The 21,726-nt window shown below is 54.6% G+C and overlaps 2 protein-coding genes across 3 annotated transcripts in view; both read left to right on the top strand.

Moving 5' to 3' along the window:
- The first annotated feature begins 1,773 nt into the window (after positions 1–1,773).
- ASCL5 (achaete-scute family bHLH transcription factor 5) lies at positions 1,774–3,882 on the top strand. Its single transcript, XM_058700245.1, has one exon. It carries the CDS (start codon positions 2,661–2,663, stop codon positions 3,231–3,233), a length of 573 nt encoding a protein of 190 aa, XP_058556228.1. The 5' UTR covers positions 1,774–2,660; the 3' UTR covers positions 3,234–3,882.
- Positions 3,883–4,746: 864 nt separating this feature from the next.
- CACNA1S (calcium voltage-gated channel subunit alpha1 S) overlaps positions 4,747–21,726 on the top strand; it is a 65,402-nt gene continuing 48,422 nt past the window's right edge. For both annotated transcript variants that reach the window (XM_058700244.1, XM_058700243.1), the window contains exons 1-3: positions 4,747–4,991; positions 6,730–6,835; positions 20,746–20,885. In XM_058700244.1, the coding sequence (XP_058556227.1) occupies positions 4,840–4,991; positions 6,730–6,835; positions 20,746–20,885 (398 nt within the window). In that variant the 5' untranslated portion in view covers positions 4,747–4,839. The remainder of the gene's footprint in view (positions 4,992–6,729; positions 6,836–20,745; positions 20,886–21,726) is intronic.

The raw sequence follows: 21,726 nt of genomic DNA, 5'->3' as shown, positions 1-21,726 counted from the left end.
ACAGAACTGGCTCCAGAACCTCAAGCTGGGAAGTTTCTTGTTTGAGTCACTTCTCAGCAGAGTTTTACGAAGAACGTAAACAGTGTGTGAGGAAAGTAAATTATCGGATATCGAGTCAACACAAGTAGATACGAAGTTCTATTTACGGAAATTGTCCTTTGAGGTACAGAAACTGACCTCTGTCAAAATGAAACTTGAATGAATTAAATCAAATACGAAGAGACGGGGGTCACGTGGGAGAGTCTAGTCTGGATCCCATGGTTTTACCAAAAAAGGGCACCGCTAGCAAATGATTGTCAGCTCCGTTATGTACCCAACACTGGGCAAGAAGCTGTTGTATACGCTTTCATTATGTAAGAATGAAAGGCCAAGCCCTTGCCCTCTGCTGGCTTACAGTCTGCTTGAAGACTCAGAAGGCACAGCCCCGAAAGTCCGCGCTGGGGGCTGCTAAGCTCCGGCAGTCAGCAGGGGCAGGAGCTCCCTCAAAATTACCGCGGGGATGGGGAAAATCAAGAAAGGTGTGAGATGGGTCCCAAGATCAGTCAGTAGAAGCCAAGGAGTGAGGTCAGGAATGAGCAGAGAGTGGTCCTGATAAAGCTGGGAGTCTGAGAGAGGTTTTCTAGAACAAAGGAGGGGGAAGCCCTGAAAGGCTGCTGGGCAGGGAAGGGATATGTGAATTTGTCCTGATGTCTGACACATTTGCTTCTGCTTTTGAGAGCAGATGCAAGTCTCCACGGCGCTTGGAATCGCTGTTGAGTTTTCCTGGTTTTCATTCAGCACGGAGGGCAGAGCTCACTGGGGACAGAGTTGGGACCCAATGAAGGACAAAGATGAGCAAGTGTGTTGGGGCGCCTGGGTAGCGCAGTCGGTTAAGCGTCCGACTTCAGCCAGGTCACGATCTCGCGGTCCGTGAGTTCGAGCCCCGCGTCGGGCTCCGGGCTGATGGCTCGGAGCCTGGAGCCTGTTTCTGATTCTGTGTCTCCCTCTCTCTCTGCCCCTCCCCCGTTCATGCTCTGTCTCTCTCTGTCCCAAAAAAAAAAAAAAAAAAAAAAAAAAAAAAAAAAAAAGATGAGCAAGTGTGGGCCACCTGGGTGGCTCAGTCGGTTAAGCGTCCGACTTCGGCTCAGGTCGTGATCTCACAGTCTGTGGGTTTGAGCCCCGTGTCGGGCTCTGTGCTGACAGCTCAGAGCCTGGAGCCTGCTTCGGATTCTGTGTCTCCCTCTCTCTGCCCCTCCCCAGCTCATGCTCTGTCTCTCTCTCTCAAAAATAAATAAAAACATTAAAAATAAACAAATAAAGCTTTTATTTAAATTCCAGTGAGTTAACATACTACACCCGGTGCGCATCACAAGTGCCCTCCTTAATCCCCATCACCTATTTCACCCATCCCCCACCCACCCCCCTGTGGTAACCGTCAGTTTTGTCTCTATAGCTAAGAGTCTCTTTCTTTGCTCCTCTCTCTCTTTCCCTTTGTTTGTTTTGTTTCTTAAATTCCATACATGAGTGAAACCATATGGCATCTGTCTTTCTCTGACTGATTTCATGTAGCATTATACTCCCTAGATCCATCCATGTTGTTGCAAATGGCCAGATGTCGTTCTTTTTTGTGCCCGAGTAATATTCCAGTGTGTGTGTGTGTGTGTGTGTGTGTGTGTGTGTCTTCTTTATCCATGCATCTATCAATGGACACTTGGGCTTTCCCCATAATTTGACTATTGTAGATAATACATATATATATATATATATATATATATATATATATATATATATATATATCTGGTGCACCTATCCCTCTGAATTGTACTTTTGTGTTCTTTAGGTAAATGCCTACTAGTGTGATTGCTGGATTGTAGGGTCATTGGGCACTTTTTATAAGCCAGGCCCAGGGTTGTTTGTTTTGTGGGGTTTTTTGGTATATTTTTTTCTCATTTGATTCTCCCATATTATTAACCTCCAGTGAGGGATATTTAAATTTCCACGTGTGGAAACCATGACTCAGAGAGGCCCCCCAACCATGAAGGGATGAACGCAGGGCTGAACCCTGCTCTCTGTATATCGTCTTCAGCAGCCACACTGCCTCCCCTCATAGTGCTTACATCCCCTTGGAGGATGGGGGTAACACAAAGAAGCCCATCATAGAAAGCCTTTCCTAACTGATGTGTTCACTCTCCTCTTCTTTAGAAGCATGTCCCTGAGCTGAGCGGGCACACTCCTAACAGCAGCCGGCGGTTTGCAGCCCAGGCAGCCGGGGGATCCCCAAGGCCGTGAGGAACAAGAACCAGAATGGAGCCCCAGGGTTAGTGCCCGCGGGAGGTGCGCATGCTGGGCTCAGGAGGGGGCGGGGTGCAGAGGCCTGCCGTCCTGCCCACATGGGCGCCCCGGAAGAGGGCAGGGGTCCCCAGAGTTGTGCAGCGCCACTACTGGACTGGAGAGGGTGCCTGCTGAGTCCCTGCGAGGAGCCCCGCTAGGCCGCAACGATGACTGGTGTTTGGGACACCTCGGAGGCCATCCCACAGGGCAAAGAGAAGCCCTAACCGATCCTCGTACCCCAGGGCCGTGGCTGGCGATGTGACTCATCCCCGTGGTCAGGACGGCGCAGACCCCAGGCAGGGGCGATTCCCGGGGAGGGTCTCACTCTGGGTCCAGCTCCACGCGGCACCATGAACAATAACTTCTGCCGGGCCCTGGTGGACCGGCGGTCCCTGGCGCCCCCCAGCTGCATGCAGTTGGGCGTCGTGCCCCCTCCGCGCCGGGCGCCCCTGCCCCCCGCCGAGCCCCTGGGCAACGTGCCCTTGCTGCTGTACCCAGGCCCGGCCGAGCCGCAGTATTACGACGCCTACGCGGGCGTGTTCCCCTACGTGCCCTTCCCCGGTGCTTTCGGGGTGTACGATTACCCCTTCGAGCCCGCCTTCATCCAGAAGCGCAACGAGCGCGAGCGGCAGCGGGTCAAGTGCGTCAACGAGGGCTACGCGCGCCTCCGCGGCCACCTCCCGGGCGCCCTGGCGGAGAAGCGGCTCAGCAAGGTGGAGACCCTGCGCGCCGCCATCCGCTACATCAAGTACCTGCAGGAGCTGCTGAGCGCGGCCCCCGACGGCGCGCAGCCCGCGGGCTCCCCGTCCGACTGCCCGGGCGACGGCGAGGCCCGAGGGGCCGCCTCCCTGGTGCCCGAGTCGTCCGAGTCTTCCTGCTTCTCCTCCTCGCCTTTCTTTGAGTCGGAGGAATCCAGCCACTGATCGGGGATAGAGGGGGCACCACAGAGACCGGAGGAGCCCCGTCGGAGCAGTGAGGGCGCCGGGCCCCGGGAAGTTGCGGGTGCGCGCCGCGCCCGCTCCAGGCCTCAGGAGGGCAGCCCGGGACGGCCGTCCCTGGATGGGTCTCCGTCTCCGCTTCAGCCCGCGGCGGGGTGGTGCCCAACCCGCAGTGGTGGCCCTGCCCCGTCCTCTGTCGCCACAGGCGCAACCCTGTGTCTGCGACTCCCTAGGAGGCCAGCCGGTCTTTGGTTTGGATGAGCCGTGCCCTTGCCGTCCACGAGATGGCCTCAAACACTAGCGTCCACTTTGGGAGCTGGCTTGCCACCCCCGCCTCCCACCCCACCTCGATAGGAACCCAGAGGCCGCGGCGGAGGCCAGACTACTGCTTGCCCTCGGCCGAGATCGAGATCAGACTTGGGAAGAAGCCCAGAGAGGGCCTTGGTGGCGCCGTCTGGCTTCCCTGATGGAGGGCTAGGATCCACCCCCAGCCCTAACCTCCTGGTGTAGCCTTTTCATATTTCCCACCCCCCGAGGTTGTGTGAGGACTGTGTTTTTTTTCCCTTCAGCCTGTATCCCTCTGTGGGCAGTGGGACCATATGGCACAGTGTTTGTACCAAGAGGCTAAATAAAAGATTTGTTGGGTTTTGTGATTCCAGCTCATTGTCTACCCCCACGTGCTTTGGTGCCCCTCTTGCATTCCCATTCGCAGCTCAGAGCACTTCCTGTGGGCGGCGTGGGCTGTTCTGTTAGCTCGTGCATTCAACTAACATTGACAGAGCTTTGTGTATACCAGGGAAGGTATCTGGGCGGGGCCAGAGTCCCAGGCATGAGACACAACCCTTGTGCAGTTAGGCGCTGAGGGCTTGGGGGAGAAGCGGACGAGGCACACAGTCTCTGCACAGTGCTGCAGGGGCTGTGCCTGAAGCGTTCATGTTCAAGGTTCTAATGGGGAGCCTTCCATACCAGTGTGGAGGCGTTAGCTTTCCCTGACATGGGGTGTGCATGGGGTGGGGGGGACTGACCTCTAGCAGCAGGGACTGAGATGGGAGGGGGTGCGGTGTAGTCGTGCCGAACTAGGCCACCCAGCACCTTTTCTGGACGGTGTCAAGGGGCTAGGGAGCGAGGTGGGGGGTGGGGTACTAATCTTGGGAGCAGGGAGCCAGTCTGAAGTTCGGGGCTCCCCATCATAGGCCATCCCCTTCTTGAACCCTCGATTGCCCCAGCCTCGAAGCCCTCCATCCTGTCGCCCGCCGCCCCCATCCCAGGCCCGTGTGAAAGTTCCTTCCGCCACCCCCCTACCAACCTCCTCAGGGACGTATTGGGATGTCACTGGCTGGGCTGGGAAGGAATGACAGCTGCCTGGCCTCAGGAGCTCAGGCCAGGCAGCGGGGAGCCGAGCGGAGGCTAATTTTACTTGCTGGGAGCAGGGGGAGTAATCCTCCTGCCCACGCCCACGGCTGGCTCAGCAGGGCACGCCTGGCCCAGCAGGCTCAGCCGGTCCAGTCCCCAAGGCTGGGGCGCTGGGGACACAGGGAGGAGCGGGCAGCGGGGTGGGGGAACGGGAGACCGCGAGACTGCCAGGGGAGCCATGGAGCTATCCTCACCCCAGGATGAGGGCCTGAGGAAGAAACAGCCCAAGAAGCCCGTTCCTGAGATTCTGCCAAGGCCACCCCGGGCCTTGTTCTGCTTGACCCTCCAGAACCCCCTGAGGAAGGCCTGCATCAACATCGTGGAATGGAAGTATCCTTTAGGGTCCCCAGGGTATCAGGGAGAGCGCGTGTAATGTGGGAGAGGGAGACCGGGTATGGGCACAGATCACGAGATTGGGGGCCGGGGAGACTGGGGGCTTGGAGATGGGGCGAACTCCACAGAATGACATAAGGAGCCTTTGGGAAGGAAGCCTTCAGTTGAGGGGGAAGGGAGCGGCAGAACTCTCGAGGCTCCTGAGGCCTGAGTGCACCGCCCAAGGCCCAGTGACAGCCCTAGGACCATCTACAATAGGAGCCAGGGTTGGGGGAGGGGCGGTTCACAGGTGTGCCCAAGTCACATTGTCATGGAGCTCCCCTGCGGGGTTTGAAGCAACAGTCTCATTTTGATACAGGCTAGGAGAGAAAAAAGTGGCGGCCTCTGTAAGAAAATTCTCCCCCTTGGTGGGAGAGTGTGAAAGCAAAGAGATTGCTGGGTGAGGGGAGGCTGGCTGGGGCTGGAGTTGGGGGAGAAATGGCCTTGAACAAAGGGCTGCTGTGAGGGGCTCCCGGCAGTGGCTAAGAGGCCTGGCAGTTTTAGCTCAGACATACCAGCCTGGGGCCAGGGACTTGCGATCCCTTTCTATGTTTGCAGTAGCTCTGAGGGGAAGACCGATGAAAATATCTGGGTTATTTGGGGAAGGGAGGAAGGAGATTGGTGGGAGGGGCTATGTCAAGTGCCTTCTCAGAGAGAGGTCAGGAATATTTGAAATATTTCTGTAGGGTTCTGGAAGACTAGGCTCCCACCAGCTGTTCCCTAGAAGAAAGGAGAATAAGGGATAATTGGAAAGATAAGAAAAACATGGGGTCAGTTGGAATAGTTGGGGTCGGCGTCAGCTCTGCTCCCCACAGCTGCACCTGGTGACGTGGAACCTCTCGCTGCCTCTCCCCGTGGCCCGTCTCCCGTGAGATCGGGTTTCCCCGGGTGGGTTCTCTCTCCTCCAACCTCTGCTCCTCCACGCCTCCTCCTCTGCTGGCCTCTGCCCCTGTGGCCAGCCTCTTCTCAAACACTGAAGGGAAGAGGGTGGGGTTGTCAGTCCAGACCTTCTCCACAAGCGTGCCTCCCACCCCACAACCTGTCCCCACCTCCACCACTGACCACGCCCCTCCTTCCCTTTCCCTCCTCTCCTTCCACACCCGCTTTCCAACGGCTCAGCCTATCCGGTTGGCTGTACGGCTCACCCACAAGGAATGGGCGTGGGGTGCCCCCTGGAAAACGGCCCCGTGAAGCGGTGGGTGAGCCTGGAAGGGAAGGGTGAGTGAGTGCGAGTATGAGCACGGCTGCTCAGTTGGGTTATCTAGTCCTTCCTCTGGCTGCAAGGCTCGGGTGCTATCTCGGCAGCCTCCCCTTTCCCTGTCCTGCCCTGTGGATACTCAGCCCCCAGCCTCCCTTGCCAGTTCTCCGAGTGGGCCCCCCAGGTTGTCTGGCCGGAATCTCAGAAGGTCATGGCTCCTCAGGAGCAGGGCAGGTAGGGTTGGGGGATGGGCAGGCGCTTACAGCGGAGCATTAAGACTCCAGCCAGGAACCAGAGCTTCGAGGTCCCAGCAGGTCTAAATGGAAGTCACCTGTTCCGGAGGAGAATGTACAACCCGCAGGAGAGCAGGGAAGGAGCAACATGGGCCCATCAGCCTGGCTTTACATTCCTAGTCCAGACGGACCTTCAGGGCTCTCGTCCCCTTGACTGCACCAATCCGATGCCTCACTCGAGGGCTCTCCTTAACCCTGGCACCAGACCCTTCGAGACAATCATCTTGCTCACCATCTTTGCCAACTGTGTGGCCCTGGCTGTGTATCTGCCCATGCCTGAAGATGACAACAACACTCTCAACCTTGGTCTGGTAAGACAGGTCTTCCCACCCCCCTCCTGTGGGCCTGCAGCCCCAGGCTCAGGGAGGCCCCCCTGGTGAACGGCATGCTGGTGGATGATGCCAGAGCCTCAGCCTAGCTCCCAGCCACCTGCAGGGCTGGCTGAGTGACTCAAGAGCTTTGCAGGCTACACCTGCTAATTCTGGATTCTGTAATATTACCATCCAGCCCTGAGCAAGGGCCCAGGCACTGTGCTGGGCATCTGATGAGAGTAAGCTTCTAAAATCCTCCCGGCAACCCCATAAAGTAGTCCCATTTGACAGATGTGGAAACTGAGGCTTAGTAAGGTCAGCTCCTGAGCAATGGAGGCAGAAGGCTAGTTTCCCTTTCCTGGATATAAGCCAGAAGAAACTTGCTTCCTGGGAGAGTGGGATCTAGGAATCCCAAGAGACCACGTTTTAGACCTCTATACCACTTTTCTCCTCACCCCTTCACCAGTAACACGGACACAGAACCATAAAATGCCAGATCTAGGAGGGATTTGTCCTCTCTTCTCCCTGCCTCACTGGTTTGTGGATGAGACAATGGAGCCCTAGGGAGTAAAAGGGCTGATTTTACTCAACAGCTAGAGAATAGTAAGCATGGTTACCATTTGTCGTGTGCTTACTAGATGCCAGGTTCTATGCTAAATATTTTACATTATTGTCTTACTTAATCCGCAGAAGTATCCCTGTGAGGTAACAACATTAAAGCCATGTAAAAGACAAGGCAACTGAGGCAGAGAGTTTGGGTACCTTGCTCGGGATCACCCCACATGTGCAGGTCCTGTCCATAGGGTCTCAAACTCAGGCCTCTCTGACTTGAAGGCCTGCCTTTGTGACAGCTGTGTTGCTAATGTGGTAACAGCATGAAGACTTCTAGGGGAATCCCTCACAGAAACAGTGCTCTCAGGCCCACGAGGGGACAGGACAATGGACCCGCCATTTCAACAGGTTTTTTCCCGCATTTATACCATGGGGGAGGAAGGGGGGGGAGGGCAATTAACATGCATCCAGGGCCTGAAACAAAGGTATTTCTCTTTGCCTCTCCTTTATGCCGGTTTCCATGGGAATCTATCTTGAGCTGGTGAGAAGCTGGGATTTTAAGTGTGTGCTTGGCTATAAACAGAAAAAACTCTGAGCTCCTGCGTGTGGAAGGAAAGTGAGACAAAATGTGGGCAGGACTGCAACTGAGGCTGGGAGGGGCCTTCCACAAGGCAGACCCAGTGTTCAGTGTTCCTGAATCTAGGAGGGCTCTGGGTCCACCCCACTCTTCAGGACTTCATATCTGGGGGCCTTAGTTTTATTTCAACTCCTTAAGAAGTTGGTTACTTTCAAAAGAAATTGCCCTCTGGAGGTTATTAAATTATGCCTTACTGGGTCTGTCCTCTTCCATCTTGAAACAAAATGGCTGCCCTAAAAATTTCACGCAGTCCTGTGTGCTTTCCCTTTAGCTTGTGGGCTGGAGTTACAACGCCTCGGGTAAGGTCTAGAGTGCATAAACACAGGATGATAAATTACCTGGAAGAGGAAGAACTAACCAGAAACCTTTCCAAAGCAGTGAATACCCCTCAACTGTCAAAGTTGGACAGGCTATTAATAGTCAGTGAGGGTTCCTGATCTGATCCCTTTGGGGTAAAGCCCAGAGAGGGTAGGTGATGCTCAAAGTCACACAGCCAGCTTCTAGCGGTGGATTCCTCACTCCTACTTGTCAATTATATGTTCATCTCCACATAATCCAGCAGGAGGGAAATGAGAGGAGTTAGACCAGAAGGACGGGAAATCAGACATTTATCTCTCTCTTACCCTATTGCCTGCTTTTGTAGGTATCTGAGAAAGGTTAGGGACTTCCCAGTCATCCAAAATAACCCATATTTTTTAAGAAGGGAGTCCCAAGGACCAATTCTTCATTAGCATTCTCACTCATTTTACAAATATTTATTTAGTGCCCATTATATCCCTGGTACATACTGGGGATAAGATTGGGAACCAAGTGGACCTAGTTTCTGTCTTCACAGGCCTTAATTAATTAAACCAATTAAAATGATGATAATTAAACCAGTTACACAAGTATCTGAATTGAAAAGGGAAATCTATAAGGTTTGGGACACTATGATATTGCACTGGAGGAAAACCTATTCCCTCCCAGAGGATGGGATGTTTTCCCTGAGATGTGAAGGACGAGGACAGGGCCAACTTTCATGTGCATGTGACCCGTGCAGTCCCTCCGGGGCCTGCATTCAGAAGGACCCCATGGTTGGGGTTTAATGATCCGTGGGTATAGCACTGAAAATTTAAATAATTTCATCTCTAAATCCATATTTTGTGAGGGAAGACCAGTGAGATCATGGTACATGCATGAGTAGCTTGGAGCCACGGCTCACTCACATTTCGCCCTCTGCCACCTCCTATCACCTTCCCACCTCAAAAGACAGACACCGCTCATTCTCTCCCTGCCGGTGCCCTGGGCCAGGGTCAGGGTTGGATACATGCAGTCTGTCTTTGGTGTCTCAAGACAGGGCATGGCAATGGCTGTCCCCACCCTGGGCTGACGGTTCCGCGGCCCATTCAGTGAATGATCACCGGGTGGAGCCTGTGGCTGATCCCTCAACCACATCAAGCACACAGACATCCCCTGTGTCTCTTGGAGCAGAGGTGGCCATATCCACCCTTGTGTGCTTCCTTCCTGTCCACCTTGGGTGGAGGCAGCAAGCCCGTGGGAAGGGAGATGCCTGTCTCCACTTCCCCACCTCTGGCCGAGACACAGGATGTCTGGCTGCTGGATGGTGTGTGTGGGGGGAACCTGGCAGCTGGTGGGAGGAGCCTGGAGGAGGTCATGGAGGAGGACGGGAGTGCCTGTGAGGGTCTGCCCTTGTGCCTTACAACATTAAATAGGCAATAAAAAACCAAAAACCAAAAACCACCATGACAGATTGAAAAAGAAACCATGGACGGAAGGAAAAAGCTTTGCATTTTGATACCTTCAATGGCATTTATTTCCGACTTTTTGGACAAAGGGCCCTACAGTTTTTCATTTCGTACTGGGCCTGTCGATCATGTAGCTGGTCCTGGAGGAGGGGTCGGGGCACCGGGGAGAGGTTATAGAAGGCTCAGCAGGGAAGCCCCATGAGCAAAGGGCTGGAGGCAAGAGATTCAGAGAGGAGTTTGGGACTTAGAAGAATCTCTCAAGCTACCACGTAGAGGGTAGACTGGAACGCGGTGCGATGTGGGAAGCAGGGAGAGGGAGGAAGAGGTCATGAAGTCGTCCAGGCAGGAAACAGGGGAGACTAGAATTGAGACATGATGCATAAGAGGGTGACGTTGAGAGACAGGAGACGGCTCAGTGGGACCTGGTGACTGCGGGATGTAGGGACGGACGCATGGGGGAGGGGAAGAAGACAAGGATGACACTTGGGTTTCAGAGTGGGTGCCAGAGCAGATGGCGGTATCACTTACCACGACAGGCAACACCGGGGGAGGAGCAGGCTGAGGTGGGAGGGAGGGCTACAGTGAATTTAATTTCCGACACGTGGAGATACAGGTGCCCACGTTCACCGGGCAATGGGCTTTGCAGGTCTGAGCATTTGATGGGTGACAGGTGGGGGGCAGGGCTGGTCAGGGGGCAGGAAGGGCTTCCCACGGTTGACTTGTGTGCAAACAGAGTCAGGGGGCAGCTGGCACCTCCGATTGTGGGAAAGAAATCCTGACGCTTGTCTGTGAAGCAGGCTCCCGTGGAAGGTCTGGGTGCTTCTCCAGGAGCTTTCTCCTACTCTCCATCTCCTTCCCCCCTGCTTTCGCTGCAGGTGATGGACTGGTGCTGAGGTACCCCCCCCCCCGACTCTGCCTGTTCTGTGTCAGTGGGGAAACCTGGGTCCTCCCTGAACAGAAGGGGAAACTGAGGCCCTTGCCCAGAGAGGGCAGGGGAGTTCTGGGGAGACACAGTGGGTCAGAGGATGGCAAGAAGAAGATCCAGGATGCTCATGTCTTGGCCAGCTATGTAGCATCATGGCGGAGGGGGAAATGGTCTCTGAAATCAGCCAGGTTGGGGAAGCAGCGTGGTGGTTAAGAATGGGTCCTAAGGCTACAATGTATGTTTTCTTTTTTATATAAAATTTTTTTAATGTTTTTATTTATTTTTGAGACAGAGAGAGAGACAGAGCATGAGCAGGGGAGGGGCAGAGAGAGAGGGAGACACAGAATCCGAAGCAGGCTCCAGGCTCTGAGCTGTCAGCACAGAGCCCGATGCGGGGCTTGAACCCACGAACTGAGAGATCATGAGCTGAGCCGAAGTCGGATGCTTAACCGACTGAGCCACCCAGGAGCCCCTACAATGTATGTTTTCTAGTCCAGAACCATTGATATACTAGCTGTGTGATCTTGGGCATGTTATTTAACTTCTTTGCACCCTAGGTCCCCTCATTTGTAAGATGGGGATGACATCATACACTTCAGAGAAGTTACTAGATGAGGCACCACTGTGCCTCAGAGTGGGCTCCCCAGTCACCAAGCCCTGATCCCAGAGACCCTTGGGTTGTTCTAGGGTATGACCAAAGGAGTATTTCAGATAAAAAAATTCCCCTTTCCTCCACCCACTGTCTGTCCCTGATGTCTCTTTAATACTTCAGTTTCACTCCTTGAAACATCCAGCTTATCTGAATGGCTTTCCTGGCCACCCCCAACCCCATCCTGCAGCAAACTGTCCTCCTCTTCCTCCTCCTCCTCCTCCTCCTCCTCCTCCTCCTCCTCCTCCTCCTCCTCCTCTTCCTTGACAGCAACATCTGGTATTTGTCGAACATTTGCATCGTAGAGGTTCTGTTCTAATGCTTTATATGCATTATCTCATGTATTGCCCACAACAGCCCCACAAGGCAGGTAGTACTACTTTTCTCCTTTTTACAGAAGAATAAACTGAGGCACAGAGACTGGGTGCACATACCCGCCCGGCTATCTGGGCGGGCCCGTACCCCTTGTGGGGCATCTTGATGTGGCCTTCTGGACAGCGGAGGACAGAGGATGATGACCATCCCTGCTCCCCTGGGGACTGGTACAGGAAGGCGTCCCACGAGAGCAGCCCCCAGCCCCTCACTGTAAGTCTGCTTTCTCCTGATTGTGAAGCTGTTGCCTGCCCAGGCCAGAATGGACACACAGAGCATCCAGCCCGAGGCTCTGCCTGGGCTGGACTCCTCTTGCCCAAGAGAGAAGCCTGCCTTAGGCTTGGGAAGCCTGTGTCTAACACAGCCCTGTCCCGGAATTCTCCCTGGAGAGTAAAAGCCTGGGGATGCGGGTCACAGAGGGGCACTGCTTGTCAGCGAAGCGGGAGGAGAGAAGAGACACAGAGTCACCACTGGGGCCAGCAAAAGGGCAGTGAGATGTCGAAGGGCAGTTGGAAGCCAAGACCAGAGTGCAGGGCCCTAGACCCTGAACCCAAACCAAGACCTTCTAAAGCCAGCTCTGCCCCTTGAAGCCCCACTTGCTCCCTGAGGTCTGAAGCAACGCTGATCTTAGGAGGTCCCCCTGCCTGAGTTAAAGGGGACTTTGGGAGGGTCACCATTCCAACCTAGACCGGCCCGAGGGGACCCACATGGAAAAGCAACAAGAGTCACAGTTACTAATTACTGGGCACAGACTGGAAACTGATTGCTCTCGCTACATTATCTCACTTCGTCCACAGAGCAATCCTGCATCCGAGGAGACTTTTCAAACAGTGCAAACATGACTGATTACAATAAAGAGGGAACACACATTAAAGATCAGTTCCCCTCAGCACAAACAGGAGGGTAAAGCTGATTCAAAGAGAATTAGCGGAACAGAAGTATATGATAGTGGAGAAAGAAATGATGGAATAAAATTGCCAGGTTGGTTATCAAGCTAGCTGACGTCCACCGGGCAGTAAAATAGTAACCTACTGGGGTTATCTTTTCTAGCAGGCAGAAATCATTTGCAGCTCTACAGGACAGAACAGTGAGAAGGGAACCAGTGTATTCTCCCAGGTCAATGGTTTCCAAGGGCGAGGGAAAGGAGGGACTGTTTGGTGGGGACCGTGCCCACACTACTGGCATCTACTGGTAGAGGCCAGGGATGCTGCTAAGCATCCTGCAAAGCACAGGAGGGCCCCCTCCCACCAAAAAAGAGTTATCCAGCTTGAAATATGAATAAGGCTGGGGCTGATAAACTTTGTCCTAGATAATTAAATAATCCTTGGCCAGGCCTGTTATGAAATGCTCCAACATGGCGTTACAAGGACGCGGTGACCTCCGTTTGCCTGATTTCTAAGTTCTGGATGATTTTTGGTAGCACCAGTCGGGTAGGCCTTGGTGCTGCCCACCACAGGGCCAGGCCAGCGGGATTCAGCCTTTCAGCCTGTCCCTGGCGTCGGCACCCCCGGCCTCCCTGTCCCTGGACCTTTGAGAGCACTGCGCCCACCCCTGCCACCCCTCCCGTGTCAGCAGACTCGGCCAGGCCCCTGGTACATTCCTGGGGTTCCGGTTGCCGTGCCGTCTTATGCACAAGGCTGCAGCCTAAGCCTCTGGCAAGCAGGGCAGTTGTTTTTTTATAGGGTTTGGAATGTGCCCGCCAACTCCCGCGGCCAGCAGCCCACTCTACGCACCATCTGGGGAGGCTCCGGCCTCAGATGGACCCCGGCTCTGGCCTTGCCCTTCAGAGATCCGGGACCTGTTGGGCACCGGTGACCGAGCCTGGGTCACCGTACGAGGGTCTGGCAAAGTACAATCAAAGCCTGCCTTTCAGCCTCACCTCGGAGCCTGCCCTGTCCCACTGCAGGGACTCTGCTCCCCTTCCGGGGCATTAGCACTCCCCACCCCTCGTCTGCACCCCTCACATGAGGGCAGGGCTGAGGACAGGGAGGTAGTGAACAATGAAAGCTTTGAAGGAAACTTGGGCACCCTATGGGGGAGTCATGGGGAACGTGAGGTTTCAAGTCAGACAAACCTGCCTCCACCCTGGACTTTGGCTGGCAGCTTCCTAAGCTCTCTGAGCCTCAGTCACCTCACCAGGGACCACGATGGGTCCTTTCAGAACTCTTACATTGATGAGGGCAAGGGCATCATGTCCCACACAACACGGGAGTTGTTCAGTTGTCATTCTTTTCCTTCCCTGCCTGACCAGCCCTCCCAGACCACAGCCAAGGGGCAAGGGCAGACCTGGGCCGGGGCGGGGGAGGCAGGGGCAGGCAGGATCTGAGACCAGCATGGCCTAGTGGTTGGGACCACTGACCCTGGAATTAACCTGTCTGGATTCACATTATGGCTCTGCCACATAGCAGCTGTGTGACCCCAGAGAAATCACATAACCTCTCTGTGCTTCAGTTTCCTTATCTGTAAAATGAGGGTAGGAGTACCTCCCTTGCACGGTTCCCGTGAGATTGAAATGTATGTATGTGGCTAGGATATAGCCTGGTACATACATGGGTACTTAATAAACCTCAGCGAATAGCTAATATTATCATGATTACCCGAGACAGTACTGGTCTCCCACCCTCTCGCATGGTGGGCTTTCCCCTCGTCCCCCCTCCATCACCTCCACTACAAGCGTGCGGCTCCTCCTGCTACCCTCAGCTCCACGGTCTTGCTAGGGTAGAAAGCCCTGGCATTTCTGACCCCCCTAGACCGGGGGGAGCCCGGTTCTCCCCTGTGGGAAGGGAGGGGGGAAGTATGATGGCAGGAGAGACCCACTCAGATCACATCTAGTTGGGTAAGACTCCATTGGCCTAAATATAGCCACGTTCCTCACTCCTCAATGGGTCATTTTCCAAACCTGGAGGCTGAGGTGGTCATGGAGACACATGCCAGGACCCTGGATACCCCTTGAATGGTGTGGCCACCGGCCACCAGGCTGGCTTAGCAGAAAAGCCGTTGACTCAGTCCCAGCAGGTGGGACTAGCCCTTTGGGCCTCGGGCACCCGGCTCCCCTCTCTGAGCCCAACTCTCTTCATCTGGGAAGTAGGAAAAACAGCGTAGCAGGACTGAACCTTCGTCCACAACTAAGGTGCTCAGGAAATGTCATCCTTTTTCCTAGAAATCGACTTTAATCTGGATTCTGAGCCCATGTCCCTCTGGATGGGGAGAGCTTCACCTGTAGTTATTCTTGGGTTAGGGTTAGTCGGCCTGCCTGCCCTGGCCTGGAGCCAGGCCTGTGTCTCAGGCAGTGCTAAGGGTCTGGGGTCACCAGTGCTCTGTCCGCCCTGGAGGAGACCTACTGTTCCAGTCCCACGTTCCCCTCAGGTCCACCCTCCACTGTCTCCATGCAAAGTTTAAGGGGCAGGAATCCTTGCCAAGGTGAGACCCTGCTTTCCTGGGGCTCCCTGGGGCCTCTTCCCAGACCCTGCCACATCTTTAGGGCACTATGAGGACGCAGACCCCAGGCCAGATCTACCATTGGGGCCTCTCGGCCCTGGGGTGAGTCTCTGTTTCACTTGTGAGTCAGCCCTCTCTCTTCAACCCCTTTTTCCACATGGTGGGTTCAGGCTTAGAAAACAAAGGCTTGGGGCCCTGGCCCAAACGTCTCCTGGGGCAGGAGGCCCAGCACTGCTGTCTGCTTCAGGGAGCGAGAAAGGGGATGAATCCGGGAGGAAAACAATCATTAATGTCATGAAAGTATCTCATAACCGCAGCACCCACCAGCCTGCTGGGAACACTTACCGTGAGGCCCCCAGGCATGAAGGCATGTGCGAGGAGGCCCGCACGGAGCCCCGCCTCACCCAGCCTGTGCTCCCTACACACACACCGGGTTCCCTCTCCCTCCGCCAAACCCACTTTGGCTCCTTGAAGCAAGTGTACCTTAAAGAGTTAACAACAACTATGAATGAATCGCCTCCCACCAGTAGGATTTGTATCCTAAGGGATCACCATGGGTTGAGCCTCAGGAAGGAGACTCAGGCACAGGAGATGAGGCCCGGCAGTGGCAGGAGGCCTCTGGCTCTTCTGTCAGCCCTGCTCTAGGCTGTGGTTCTTTCTGAGCCCTCCAAGGGGGGCGCAGGGGGCCCGGGAGACTGGAGTCCAGTCCAGCCTTCCTGCAGGCTACAGTGTTGGGGCAGGGATATGGAGGGAGACGGTATGCTAACAGTTGCTTCTGTGGTCCCAGACAGGGTCCAGCCAGCTCCCACCCTCTTCCGTCAACGCCTAGCACATGCCAGTGGGGGGAGCAGGTCCGTGGCAGGACTGGCTGTCCCTCATAGATGGAGGATAGCCTGGAAATAGAGGCAGTAGGAGGGCGAGGGGACTGCAGTCTAACCCCTGCCTTTTCCAGCCCAGGACTTTGGGAGTGTCCAGCTCCAACGCCCCCAGGAACAGGTGCAAGGGCTGTGGTCGGGGCCATACTCCGGGGAAGCCCAGTTAGAGGTCTGTCTGTGGAGAGACGAGAATTCTCTTGAAGGGGATTGTGGCAGTGAAGGCACTTGTAGGAAGCTGGCAACAAAGTTCGTCTCGCAAAGTCAGACTGGTTCACGGTCCTCCCGTGAGGTCAGGAGGGTCAGGGGATCAGCGCTGTCTCCCCTACTCTGGTCTCAGAGCCTGGGGTGTAGCGTCCCTCCTTAGGAATAGAGATCCCGAGGCTGCACCCGTATTGATTCGGCACCCATTTCCAGTGTGTACGTGGGGGGTTTTTCCCACACCTCCAGGCAACTCTGACACCAGCCGGGTGAACCTACAATTCAAAAAAATTCTCACACTGTCTACCTGGATAGAACATCAGATCTCACAGATGAAGGGCTCGGTCCTACAAGATTGCCACCACCATCCCCAACTTCAGATACCAATAGCAAGTTCGGGTTGTTATCTGTGCTTCTGACGGACGGGCTGTGGATGGCAGGTTTCAACGACCTTCCCCTTGGGTCTGATTAATTTGCTAGAGTGGCTCACGCAGAGAAACATTCTACTTACTAGATCACTGGTTCATTGTAAAAGAATATAACTCAGGTACAGCCAGATGGAAGAGGTGCACACCTTGACCTCAAGGTATGGGGGAAAAGGGCATGAAACTTCCATGCTTTCTGAATGCACCACTCTCCTTCCCTGCGTCTCCATCGTTCACCAACCCAGAAACTCTCTGAACCTGTCCTTCTGGGTTTTCATGGGGCTTTTTAGATAGGCACAGTTGATTACATCACTGGCCGTTGGTGATTCAGCCTTTAACTCCTTTCCCCTCCCGGGAGGTTAAGGGGGTTGGACTGAAAGTTCCAACCTTTTAATGATAGGGTTGGTTCCTCTGGTGATGCGTCCCCAACCTTAGGTGAGTTCCTCAAGTCGTTACTCCGCTAACGTAACAAAGACATCTTTGTCAACTCTCATTGCTTACGGAATTCCAAATGTTTTAGGAGCTCTGTGCCAAAGACCTTGAAGAAGAAATATACATTTCATGTTATAAATGCAATGTCACACCCTCCCTTTAAATTACGTCGTAGGAGAGATGATGATTGTTGACTGCCTTTTTAATTCATTCAACAAACATTTCTTGGGCACTTGCCATATGTCAGGAAGTACGATGTGCTCCAGAGCAGAGGCTCGGAGACAACTACGTGGGAAAAAAATCGGCTTGTCGCTTCTTTCAATTTGCAATCCACTGCGGACTGGTAGGTGGTCCTACTTCATGGGATCACGTCACAGCTGTGCCCTCTGAGACTCATCAAGCCCCACCTGAGGCTATGGTCCACCCATGTGCTCGGAAGTTGTGGCGAATTGCTGCAACAATTTCCAAATGCTTATTCTCACTGCCTATACGTGTCTCAGACTGATAGCAACGGTTTATGGACGGCACCAGCCTCCAGTCTGTACGTTGAGAAGCAGCGCGGTAAGGACACTGGCTCATTCCTTTGATCACAAACACTGGTGTGGCGGGCACTGTTCTAGACTCAGGTGACACAGCAGGGAACAGAGTCAAGGCCCCTCGGCCCAGGGAAGAGTGATGGGAAGAGCCAGGAAAGACCCTGGATTCCTAGCTTGAGCCACTCGGTGTCATTGACTGAGACAGGGACAAACGAGGAAGGGAGCAAGTTCAGGAGTAAGAGGAGATCAGTTTTAAGCATGTTGAATTGAAGGTAGGACAGAGCCAAGTCCTTCCTGGTGAGCTACCCGCAGAAGTGACCTGAGACAACTGCTCTTTGGAAACTGGTAGAACACGGTGCAAGCAGAAATCAGACCTTCACAACTGGGCCCCGGCATCTAATAAGAAAAGCTGTGGCTTTCTGAGCATTTGGAATGTGCCAGGAAGTTGTGGGCACTTCCCTACAGGAGGCCATTTATTCCTCAGAATGACTCTTTCAGGTAGGTAGTGGTCGTTATCTCAGCTTTACAAATGAAGAAACGGAGGGTCACAGAGGTCAGGAACTTGTCCAAAGAAACAGAGCTGATGGGAACCTTTATGCCACACACCTACCGCCTCCCACCTGCTGACGGCAGCCTCTGAAGGGGGTGCTGAGGGGAACTGGGATGTTTGGGGGAAAGTTGATAACTTCGATCTTGGGGAGAGATAGCAGGGTCTTGCCTGCTGCCTCCAGTCCAACATTGAATAGATATCTGTGGAATGGATGTCCCTTGTTCCTCTGTCAAGGACTGAGCCCAGGCTGGAGGGGCCACGGGGCAACCCAATGTGGCATTGACAACACTGTCCCAAAACTCAGGAAGGGACATATCCTGCTCCCATGTCCTCCTGGATGAGGGCCCGTGTTACGTGCGCACACGGGGCTCCTATGGCAGATCCGTAGAGCTCCAGGTGCTCCGCGATCGGGTCAGGGGAGTGTGGTGGGGAGAGCTGGGCCTGGGAGCCAACAGGCTGTGGAACCTGAGTGACCCCATCTGAGGCCTACGGGCCTCGACAAGCTCACTCAGGGTCCGGTGGCCGTAGGACAGGCAGTGGCAGGTGTGGGCAGCGCCCCTGTGGACGTGGCTGACCGCCCAGCCTCTGAGCACCACAACTATTTTGGGCCCTGTTTTCCCTCCACTCACTCCCACTTCAACTGTCTTGCCCCTGGGGTTGCAGCAACTTAAAACTTTAAATGCTGACTTGACTTCACTCTCCTCCCTATGCTTTTCCCTTACCGGTGAGCCTGACTGCCCGGAAGCCGGCCCTGCCCGGGAACGAAAGCACCCAGCCCATTCCAAGGCTGCCTCCCACTCCACCTCAGCGGGGAGGTGCCCCGACTGCCCTGTGCATCTCCCCATGGAGCCAGGTGCCCCATGATTCCCGTTTCACCTTCAGTTAGGCACAATCCCTGTAAATAGGCCCATTAGTAGAATGGTGTGTTTTGCATTTTAACCATACATTATCTGGAAGAAAAAGCAAGCTTTGGGATTACAACTGGTGGGAGGAACTAGGAGTGAGGTTAAGGAAAGTAGTCTCAGTCCATATGTGCCTCAGTTTCCCCCTCCATATAGATGGGAAAACTATGCTCTCGGGAATGTTCTCTGAATGACGAGCTGGGAGGTTTCTCGGACCGCATCCATGTCAACGGGCCATTTGGCAACCTCTTCCCTTGCTTCCCACAGCTACCACTTGGAAGTAAAAATAAATTCTCTTCCAAATCATTAATGGGGTGGCCCGTTTCCTGATCTGGCTCCATCCAGAATAAAGCATTCATATTATGAATTCATAATCTGAGTTATGCCTCCGGAGTGTGCTGATGGAGAGGCCCTGGCCGGGGGAGGGCTTTCCTGGGGGTGTTGGTGACTAATGGTAAGGGAGGGCGCTGGTTGGGGCACAGACCCCCTCGTCGGTCAGCTCCAGAGGGCAGTCAACCCCTCCCGGAGTTGTGTAGTGCCGTAGCTCCGTCCTGCCTGCGGGCTGGGCGACACCCTCTCGGGAGACTGGGCTTGTCCGGGGAGGTTGGTGGGGGTGGGGTGGGGTGCAGGGCTCTTGGAAGCCACCAACCAGGGTTCAGATGGCTGCAAGGAGAGCAGTTTCAGCCTGGAGTCCTGGCACAGGGGATGCTGCCTTCTCAGTTAGAAATAGCTCTCCTGGGCCCAGAGGTGGGGGAAGGGTGACTGGGTCCAGGACGGGGTAACTGAGAGAATCAGAGGATCGGGCTGCAGGGCCAGAACGTGGAAGGGTCAGCAAGGCCTCCTGCAGGGCAGAGGCTGAGCTGAAACCCCCACCTCCCCCCCCCCACCTGGTACCTGCGGGCCCTCGTCCAGACACGGTGTGCCCGATTTCCCTCCCCCTGAATCATCCTGTTTGTGGGCTCCAGAGGGCTCCCCGAAGGCAGCTGGTGTGGGTGGGCTGGTAGGACGAGCAGGGGGAGGTTACAGAAAGACGGGTTAAAGGTGAGACCCCGACCAGCCACAGAGGGCCATCTGGGGCCCTGAGGAATGCACCCCCTCTCTGCAGTCATGCCCCACTGTCGGTCCTCAGGACGGCGCGAGAAGAAAGATGCCCAAACCAGAAACCACCTGGGGACCTTCACTTTGGGGGCTGCCCAGACCATTCATTTATTCATCCAATTCTAGGCCACGGAAGTAGAGTCATAAAAGAAATGAACAAAAATCCACATACTTCATGGAGTTTACATTCAAGTGGGTGAGACAGAAAATGAACAAGATAAAAATATATATGGTATTTTTAGCTAGGGATAAGTGCTAAGAAGATAAACTAAAGCAGAGAAGAGGAACAGAAAAAGTCAGAGGTCACTCCAGTTGTACTTGTGGGGCCAGGAAAGGCCTGGGTGAGGGATGACTTTCGAGTAAAGACCTGTAGGAAAGGAGGGAGCTGGCAATGTGGGGATGTGTGGTGGTGATGTGGGGCTGGGGGGTGGGAATTCCAGGCGGAGGGAACAGCCAGTGCAAATGTCCTGGGGCAGGCACATCTGAGGAACAGTGTGCCTGGGGGAGAAGAGAAAGGGAGGATCAAGGGCACACCCGGAATACACAGAGGAGTGGTGTGACTGTTTGCCTCCACAGGAGAAACTGGAGTATTTCTTCCTCATCGTCTTCTCAATCGAAGCCGCCATGAAGATCATTGCCTATGGCTTCCTGTTCCACCAGGATGCCTACCTGCGCAGCGGCTGGAATGTGCTAGACTTCATCATCGTCTTCCTGGGGTGAGGCCCACATGTGGGGAGTGGGGTTTGAGGTCAGAGGGGCTCTCTGAGGACGCTGTGCCCACCACCGTCACCAGCATCCCAGAGGCAGGCGGGGCCCCCAGCACCATGCAAGCCCTGCCATGGAGCAGCCTCTGTTAGGGGCTGGCCCCTGCCTGTTGACAGTGACACACTGCCCTGGCAGGTCCCGCCCCTCCCCCGGCGAGGCACCACGGGCTCCTTTCTTCTTTTCACCTCACACAAAATGGGAAATGATGGGTGTGGTTTCAATGGCCAGCAGTTTCTGGACATTTATAAATGTCTCCGCCTTTATTCCCTGGACCTATATGGGGTATATGGGGAACCTGTTATTTGGGCTCACAGAGATGGATATTTAGAAACCTGTATTTGTCTGCCCGGGGGGACCATAACCAAATCCCACAGACTGGGGGGCTTAAACAACAGAAACTCATTTCCTCGCAGCTCTGGAGGCTGGAAAGCCAAGGTCAAGGTGTTCCCAGGTTTGGTTTTTCCTGCAGCCTCTCTCCTGGGATTGTGGGTGGCCCGCTCCTCCCTGCGACCACGTGCTCCTTCCTCTGTGGACACCGGGTGCCTCTTCGTGTGTCCTGAATTTCCTCCTCTTCTAACAACACCAGCCAGATTGGATTAGGGTCGACCCTAACAGCCTCACTTAACTTAACTCTTTAAAAAGAACTTGTCGGGTGCCTGGGTGGCTCAGTCGGTTAAGCACCCAACTTCACCTCAGGTCGTGATCTTGTGGCTTGTGGGTTCGAGCCCCATGTTGGGCTCTGTGCTAACAGCTCAGAGCCTGGAGCCTGTTTGGGATTCTGTGTCTCCTCCT

Source organism: Neofelis nebulosa, chromosome 15, assembly GCF_028018385.1.
Source record: "Neofelis nebulosa isolate mNeoNeb1 chromosome 15, mNeoNeb1.pri, whole genome shotgun sequence".
NCBI classification, from domain to species: Eukaryota; Metazoa; Chordata; class Mammalia; order Carnivora; family Felidae; genus Neofelis; species Neofelis nebulosa.
The sequence above is the reverse complement of the archived record's forward strand: the minus strand, read 5'-3'. Positions and strand labels throughout refer to the sequence as shown.